Source organism: Chelonoidis abingdonii, chromosome 7 (genome assembly GCF_003597395.2).
Source record: "Chelonoidis abingdonii isolate Lonesome George chromosome 7, CheloAbing_2.0, whole genome shotgun sequence".
NCBI classification, from domain to species: domain Eukaryota; kingdom Metazoa; phylum Chordata; order Testudines; family Testudinidae; genus Chelonoidis; species Chelonoidis abingdonii.
The window spans coordinates 74,358,138-74,367,476 of NC_133775.1; the positions used below are offsets into that span (position 1 = coordinate 74,358,138).

At 40.4% G+C, this 9,339-nt stretch overlaps 1 protein-coding gene across 1 annotated transcript; it reads right to left on the reverse strand.

Annotated features, from left to right (window-relative positions):
- Nucleotides 1-7,879: 7,879 nt before the first annotated feature.
- PURA (purine rich element binding protein A) lies at nt 7,880-8,792 on the reverse strand (the record flags this gene model as incomplete). The annotated part of the gene is given in 8 exon segments (XM_032801777.2): nt 7,880-8,029; nt 8,031-8,209; nt 8,212-8,314; nt 8,317-8,361; nt 8,364-8,407; nt 8,410-8,646; nt 8,649-8,708; nt 8,711-8,792. Coding segments are annotated over 8 exon segments (900 nt in total), but the record flags the coding sequence as incomplete, so codon positions are not given.
- Between the last annotated feature and the right edge of the window lie 547 nt (nt 8,793-9,339).

Consider the following 9,339-nt stretch of genomic DNA (forward strand, 5'->3'; position numbering starts at 1 on the left):
GAGACATCATCTACACGCAGAATGAAATCAACCCAATGTAAGTAGAACTCTGGTTACCAGTGCAGGCTGTCCTCCGCGTTAAACTTCTTACGACCAAATTTTCCTCTCAGTTACACTGGTACAATCATACTGGCATTAGAGACACAGAGAAGCTTCACAGAGGACAATTCTGCAAACTCCCTTTTGTGCTCTTACACATCATAACTGATTTTTAAAGATATAAACCTGATGTGCTCTTAGTCTCTCAACACGTCACTCCGCTTTTAGGTTTTACTCGAATTGCAGGTTGCAGAGTTTATATCTTGTTCCCAGTGAACTGTATAGCTCTGGAATTGTGAGTGGGATTCTGTTTCCCCCACTCACCATCTGGGATCTACTGTGTCACTACTGCTCACTTGCCAGTGCAGATTTTACACTACCATGGAACTTGGGGTGCTAGACATGCTAGTCTCACAGAACAAATGAAGTAGAGGTAGTATGCACTAGCAGGCATAGTATTCACCTTTGACTGATAAACTAATGTCATTGTCTGGGGACCCAATGTCTGACAAAGGTACTTCAAAAGAGCACAGCAGGTACTATACCACAGCAACTATTCATCCTCCTCCCTTCAACCAAAGGACTTCCTCTGATCCTTCCCAAGGTAACACTTCTGAAAAATATTTCCAAGAACTGTTGCAAAATGCGGCTGCCTGCTTGGTAAGAGAACTGTTAACACCCAGCCGCTTATGAGGTACCTTGGTTAATGATCAGACAAAAAGTTTGAGAGATAACTGATGATAAATCTACCCATTAATCTAGGCCTGAGGTGCTTGAACAATCTTCTTGCAGTTATACAGTATACATCTTCTTCAAAGCCGTCCAGCCGCTGGACCATTTTCTTCCCATCCTGAAGTTCTGTGTAAAGCAGGCCTGGTCCTTCTCAGTTCCGGGACCACAATTATGGACTCTCCCCTGAAGGAGGCCAGAGTCCACCTGGGGCTATCTTCAAGGCAAGGTTTCAGTACAAAGCCTTTCTATCTGTGTTAGTACACCTTGCTCTCCTTTTTCATAACCTCTTCCAGTTCAAATCACTTTCTTTGTGCCCAGTTTGCTGGTTAGAGCAACTAATTTTCCTGAGCCAGTGGATCCCGTTTTGGTTTATTTCTTTTAGTTTCACACAATGTCCTAGATGTGTGGAAACCAACACTAGAAAATAAATCCCCGCTCTACCCTTCATTTCCCATATACTTCTCTAATCACAATTTTATGTGCCTTGAACTACCCAATTAGTCAGCTGAGAGTTTGGTACTCAGTTCCTATATGCAATCTAGGGCTATTAAGATTCATCACACTGATAAACTCAACATATGACCCTGATAACCCTCACACGCTTTGTATTTCACAAATCATGGAATAAATTTCAAACCACTATATACGATGGCTTTACATGGCCTTCATGGATGCCACTCCGCCTTGTTCAGACAAATGACAGTTTTCACAGTAACTAATATGCTTCAAAAAGACAAAAGCAGAGAGAGACTAAAAAAAACAAACACAAAGCAAACCAAAGACAACTATCTAGCATGAACGTATGAGTGAGGAGATGGAGTAGCACTCGTTTGAGAAGATGTGCATAACTGATTCCTGGCCTCACCACTCCAACACACAAATTCCTTGCTGCCAAAATTTAGAGAAGCATTTTTCATTTGCATTCAGACCATTACTCTCAATAATTCCAAACACACAAGAGATCAGTTTTAAAAGAATGACAACCATTTTAGGTCCAAAGTTTAGGTTTTGGCTAACAAAATTTCTAATGATACTAGGTTTAGAGAAGTTTATTAAATTAAAATTACATGAACTTTTAAAATATATATATCTATCACATCACACCTCCCTGCCACGTTTGCAACCCACACACAAATCTTTTCGCACAATAGTAGAGAACCAAACCATTAAAACTGACTGAAACCAAAGTGAACCTAGCCAGTGTAAAGGGGCACCATTAATCTCGTTTTTCTCTCACGTTATCTTTCATTTTACAAACAACATGCAAGATTCCCACTGATGAAAGATTAGAGGAAAAAAATCTCAGATTAGTTTGTCTTTTTTGTCAAAACATCATTTTGACGGCACAGTGTCTGCAATCAGTTTCACTGTTACACTACCAAACCTTCACTATACTCAGTTTCCCCCATTTTTGTGGGGGAGGGTAAAGAGGAATAAAAAGCTTTATGAAGTACAAAAACAATATTTTTTAAAAAAAAATAAATTGCTGTTGTTAAAAGCACAAAAACTGGCAGGGGACTCAGAAGCAGAGGTATAACCTGCAACTACTTTAACCTTTTTTCAAACAGTCTAGATATCAAAACTGACCTTGACTTTTCACTATCCAAACTGAGTTTACAGCAAAAAAGTAGACAGCTAACATGGGAGGTGAAAAGTGAAGGTAAAGTAAACCTGGAAAATTTAAAAAGCTAATGTATTAGCATACTAATGGATTTTTTAAACAATGATTTTAATTTTAAAAAAATCTTGACAGTGTTCACTAGCAGAAAACTCTCCCGAATTAACTTCAGCAAATTCCTGTCTTTCTGAAAACCACCATGAATTAGGAATAGATTTCTGAATGAGCAATCTGATTTCTAACTAGCCGATCATACACGGATGCTCATTTTCTACAAACTGAGTTGGTAAAGAACAGAAAATTCAGCACTGCTAGTTATACTCTGAGTTTTCATATTTTGTGTAAGTTCCCATAAAGTTTAAACCTGTTTTAGCATTCTTGTACATCAATGTCAGGATATCCAACTCCATCCCAGACAGCTTTGGAAATAATAGGAACAAGTCAATCAGATTTGGTATATGCCCTGAAATGGAAAGTCTGGACTTTAAAAAAATAATAAAAAAAAGTTAGTGTCTAGGAAAGCCGCTGAATCCACTGAAGTCCTTGATCCAAAAAGGTTAGCTTATTTTTTGCTTAAAAAGCTTTAAATGTTTATCTTAGAGAAATTAAAATGGAGGAGAGAGACCTCTGAGGAAGGGGGAAGAAACATGTAAAGGACCAAAAATATAACATGGTAACCCTTGTAACTTCTTAAAGGCCAGAAAAAAAACCCAAAAACCAAAGGTCAGTTTGAGAGTTTACAGGTACTAGATTACATTAAGGTGGAAGCATAACGCAAAGAAGCATAGTCAAGAACTTCAGATTTTAATTATTAAAAAGTTGTATGTGTTAGGCATTAGATAAAAATGAATATCTACCAAATCTTCACTGACAATAAAAGTTACTTGGATATGAAAAGTCACTTCAATTTATAATGTCAATATTTATCCTTTTCCCCCCTCCTCCCACTCCATTCCTCCCCAAATTCAACTTAAATTTTTTTTCTTGGGAGACGTACAGCACCACTGCATTAGAACGTACAAGAAATGAAAACAGTGAGTACAACTGATATAGATCCATTGACTTTTTATTACAAATTTACTTGATCACGTGGCTTCAAAAAGTTTAAATCAATACCCTATTTTCTGTATGGTAGTACAAAGCAAAATCTATTTTACAAATTAAATACCTAAAAATTTGACAAAAATAAAGTTTTATGGAAAACAGTTATAAAAATCTTAAATCCCCTTTTATGAAGGTAAGAGGTAACATTCCCTCCCCGCCCCTGCAGTCGTTATACAACATTAATATTCATCGTTTTTAGAATAGGTAGGTATATTTTATTTTGCTGTTAGCATACAAAAGTCATACTAATAGCTTTATTTGTATATACTCCAGTTAGTGCATGAATGCCATCTGATTGTAATATAATCAACTCTCTTTAACTGAATCCTAATTTACATTTAATAGTTTGCATAGTTTGAAAGGGATAAAGGTTATACTACAGCTAATCATAAAAAGAGTGGTTACAGTGCTATTTTTAAAGGCAACAAAGTAATTGCTCCCAAATAAAGTTATCGGTTTGCTCTAGGCAGGGGTTAAAATTACCAGCAGCTTTCTGCCTTGCCTGATGTGACTATTATGTCTCTCTAGCCACTCAAAGTGGACAGCCTCTCTAGAATGTCTGAAAAGTTCTTAGTAAACTGCTAGTTTTGTACTACTTCTCAAAGAACACTACACTGAGCAAATTTCAACCCCTGCAAGGGATACTTAAAAAAAAGTGACACTGTCAAGTATTTTTTTAAAATAAAAGGTTTTAATTTTTAAAAAACTCTCCATTGTGTATGATGCCCTCTAAGAAGTTTGAAAATAAACACCTACTCCTCACCCATATACTGCATTTTTCTATTTGGTGACAACTGAATTTCCCCCCTCCACTTCACAGGGTGCAAAAGCCAACTTGGCTTTACTTGTAAACCTCCTTGTTGTCATAGGCATCTTCAATGATTTCCACAGTTTTCTGGTTTGTTAGCTAGCTTTTGCTCCCCCTGTGGCTGGATGGCTGCCTCTTGCAGCACAAACAGAACAATAAATAAGAGGCATGAATCAACAGTGGCTAATTTTTTTATTTAATTTATCAGAGACAGAGCAATTAATTTTTTTTAAAACAAAAAAATGAACTTAGATTCTGGAGTACATTCTCCATTAGATTATAACTGCTTTAAAGAGAGGTCATATTTTAATTATAAATTACTTGACAGTGTCCCTTTAACTTAAAAATAAACGAATGTCAGTATTGCAATGAATTTCAAGTTTTCTTGCAGTCAGTCATATAAAGTAGTTTTATCATGCTCTTGGACCTTTTCTACAAGACATTTAAAAGCATATCATCAAGGAAAACATAAGGCATATTTTTCCGGAATTAAATTTCTTGGCACATTTGAGCATACTGTCTTTTTAGAACAACACATATGGTCAAATATACCATTACCTTTATTCGTCTAACATTAACAGGGTTTTCCAACAGTATTTTGTTTTAAATACTGAGATAAAGAACCTTGGTAAAGTACCGAGCACCTCAGGAAAAAAAAAATGAGATGCCAATAAAATTAAATAAAATCCTTTACAGTCATTTAGTCTTTCATCGATATCATTTATAAATTTCCAGAATATATGGATGTGGATTTAATTTAAAACGAAACACAAAAATAAAACACTGACCACAAGTTCTCAGACACTGTTCACAACACTTTGCTAAAACTGTGTTAAACTGTAATGGTATGAATGGAACTGCAACAACTCATGCACTTCTTCACCCAGTCAGATACCATGTAGGATCTGAATTTTACAGGTAAAGATTTCCCTTTAGTCAATGTTGACCATGGGGAAAAGCCTATGTATTTAATAAAGCTTACATTAACTCAAAAGTAAGGAAGGACACTTTGCAGTGTTTTCACTGACTCACATTACTTATTGCTGATAATGTAGAACACTTGTAACTATGAGCAATGTGTGTCAATCTGCAGTATAACTTTTAAAACCGTAGTAAACAGTAGAACCAAGACATAGTCAAGTAGCAATACCAAAGCAATTAACTTCCCTAACTATATCTAGCAGCATGGAGAATGCAGTCCTTTCCACCTCACGGTCCAAGTACAATAAATGAAACTGCTCACCAAACCCTCCAATTAAAAAAGCAGGTTATTAGACATACGTGCAATTGAGAACCATTTCAAATATCACATTATGCACTATGAAAGCTTATTTTTACTATCTGGAAACAGGAAAAGTGCACCTTAATGAAGCAATTTAATCATTTCCAGTGATTGTTACAGAAACAAATCCTTAACTTCTGTACTGTCATCTCATATTTAACTTTCTGTGAATACTAATAGCAAACTTTTTTAAAGGGAAATAGTTTTTGTTTTGACACTTGCAGTACATCTGCAAAACCAGAGAACTATATTTTTAATGGGAAAAAAACCCAGCAGAAAATAAAAATCCTTTAAACAAACTCCCCCCCCCCCCTTCTAGGCTAGATTCTTTACAATCAATAAGAAGCACAGAAAACTTCCTGTTCCAACAGGTGGTGTCTTCTATATACAGCAGTTAGGTCTACACGGTTAAATTTGTCAAGAATATTAAGAAAAATGATTGCATCCAAATAACTTTTGAGTTGAACAAGATTCTTGTTTTTCTTAAATGTTTTCTAGAGAATTGCAACCAGAAAATTTACTGTTTAAGGCATCTTTTATAACATTTTCTCTTCACTCATAATGATGATAGTCATGCAGCAGTTTAATGATAAAAATATATTAATATTTTACTATACAGCAGCAAGAAGTTAGTCAATTAAAAGCACACAAACTTTTTAAAAGAAAAATCTGTAAAAAGTTTATGACTATAAATATTTCAATTTGGAGAACACAATTTGACAAATTAGTGTTCTGCTGAATTCTGCATTTTCATATCCTACACTTTTACTATATCTCACAAGTACATACTTTTGATAGAAGGCTTGTACACTTGGGGGTCACAACTACATTTATAATGTACGTAGCCAGTATAACTAGCACCACAGCTACATGGAAATCCTTTACATACACCATCTTGGCTTTCACTTTTAAATGAAACTGAAAATCCATGGCTCAGTAGGATTACTCTATAATTGTGTTGCACTGATTTCTATAACAGGCCTACATAAGTTAATAGCACTGGCACAAATCAAAGTATAGGTTCAGACCTTTTACAAGTTTAGGAGATAGTGCTAGTGCCAGTGACCACATAAAAGACTCACTACCTGTTGTCCAAAAACAGGTTTACTGGAAATTGCTGCACGTTAGGTAAGTACTTTAAGTACATATAATAAAAAAAATATATTATGAACAATACAAGTACATCTCATATACACAATAATGACAGTATGCCTACTTAGTTGTAAACCAAACAGGTGCAGAAAAATATTATGGGGGGAGATTCTTTACTTTTTCTCTCTCTCTCTCTCTTTTTTTTTTTTTTTTTTTTACTATTTAAACTTTGGTTCAAAACGTAAAAATCACACAGTTAGCAAATTTCATTTAAATGCCTTTTTTCAATAATTTTCTTCATGTTCACAGAAGTTTTCATGACCATTTATATGTTTTAAGGTCCAGATGCATCATTTGATATAAAAGAGAGCACTATTGTTTACCTTGCGATGAAATTATAACCTACGTACCTTTTAAACTCTACAAACTTCTGCATAAAATTTAGACAAGCTCAGACACCACAGCATGCCTAGCCCTCATATATATACAATCTCTAATCACAGGTATATGGGTGTCAAAGTATACATATAAAAACCTCCATGTAAGGTTGAAATTTGGTAACAAATGATGAGAAAGAAAAAAACTAAAAATATTATTTTTACGTGTCTTAAAATACTCTTTTTTGTGCTTAAAGTCAAAATGTTAGCCTCAACATGAAAAGGACTTTTTATATAATATCAGCAATTATATAATCTTTGACCATTTTTGCAAACACTTTTAATAATAATAGCGTTAACGTGTACAAAAGAGTCTTGTTAATTAGGGAAATAAAACACTCAGTTCTTTATATTTTTTTTTTTAATCAAGTAGGAAAACACAGTTCCATATATAATGTTATTACTTTTTTTTGTTTTTTTTTATTTTTTTTGTTTTTGTTTTTAGCAGCTGCTTACTGTTTATATGGTGGATAAAGTAGGAAACATCAGGATGGGTGGCCAGTCGGAGAAGTTGCTGAGCTCGTCAGGTTTGTGGAGGTTGGTTGAGGTGGGTTGGTGCTCCCTCGGAGTTATTACAGGACAATTTTTTTTTTGTTAGTATTTTGTTTTTGGTTTTACTTTTTTTTTTTTGTAATTTATCTTCTCTCTGGTTTCGGTCTGGGGTTCTTTATTTACAGTATAAGTCTTGCTTCTGTGTGTTCTGTGTGTGTCTTGGTGTGTGTTCTTCTGTGTGCGCAGGCGGGAGGCAGCCAAGGAGCCAAGTCGGATCAATCCTTGCCTCCGGCTCGTCGTGCCTGCAGCAGGGCTTCCCGGGGGCCCGGCGGCGGCGGCGCTGCTCTCCGTCTCCGCCTGCGGCTCGGGCCCGGAGGCGACGGCGGTCGGCGCCGCTTGTCCCGCTTGCTCTCCTGGATCTTCTTTCATTTCTCCTCGAGTATTGCAGAAGGTGTGGCCGAACTTGGCCCACACCTTGTAGGGGACGGGTGATGGAGTGCGGACATAGGTTGGGCTCACCTGCTCACCCGCTATGAACACGCCGTACTGTTGGAGCCCACGTCGAAAATGAAGCGCTTGGTTGTCCACAGTCAAGGAGGTGCCCTCGGCAGCTCGGCCGGCTCTCCTCCACGCCGTAAGTCGTCGATGAACTTGCCAGGGCTCGCGGAACTCGATGGCCACTGCGCCGGCAGCGCGATGGTCTGGCCCTGGCGGTGCGGCCCAGGCGGGGCCCCGGCTTGACGGTCTGGCGGCATGCGGGAGGAAGCGGCCCCGCTGGTTCTCTTTCAGATCCATGTAGTATTGCGGTTCTCCCGCACCAGAAACTCGCCTTCACGCCGGCGCGGCTCGTCGGCGGCCTGCGCCAGCTCGGGCGGCTGGCTGGGGCCCAGCTGCGCATAGTGCTCGCTAGAAGTCGCCAGGTAGTCGCGGACTCCACGGCCACCGACAGGAGACGTGAGGCGGCCTTTGTTGCCGCCCGCGCCCACCTCGGCGATCTTGAGGAAGCGGCCCTTGGCGTTCTGCTTCACGTCCAGGTAGAAGCCTTGTTCTGGATGTCACCCGCTGGAGGCCAGCTCTGGGTCTCGTGCTGCAGGCCGCCCCCCGGCCCCCGCCGCCGGAGCCCGACCCCCGGCGCCCGGCGCGCCCCCCGCCGCCCTGCTCGCTGCACTGCTCTTGTCCGCCAGATGCTGCCCGCCCTGCCGCCCGGCCGCCGTCCGCTGCCGCCTCCGCCCGCCGCCGCCGCCGCCGCTGCTGCAACCCCCACAGCCACCAGCGGCCCGCTCTCGCGAGATCTGCGGGAGAGAGAGGAGAGAGCGGGTAACACGGCAGAAGAGAGCGTACAGTACGGGCGGCCCTACTGACAGGCGCAGCGCCGCGCCGGACAGACAGACAGACAGACAACAGGACCGCCCCCCCCACCGCGCTTCTCCCGGCCCCGCCCCCGCCCCCGCCCCGCAAGCGCCCAGGGCTCCGCTGCACCGCCAGCCGGCCCCCCTCCTGGCGCGTGCACACCAGCCCCAGCCTGCTCCCCCGGGGCACGCAGCTCCAGCTGCACGGGTCCCTCCTCCGAGGAAGGGAACACAGCTCAAAGTCTCCCCCCACCCCGCCCCAAAACACAGCAGGATCGTGGCCATCTCGGCCCCCGAGCTTTGGCGCAAGTGAAAGATCTGCTGTCCCTGCCCCTTCAATCCCCGCAAGCCGCCTTGTCCTCTAGTTTTTAAAAGCTGCCTTTAAA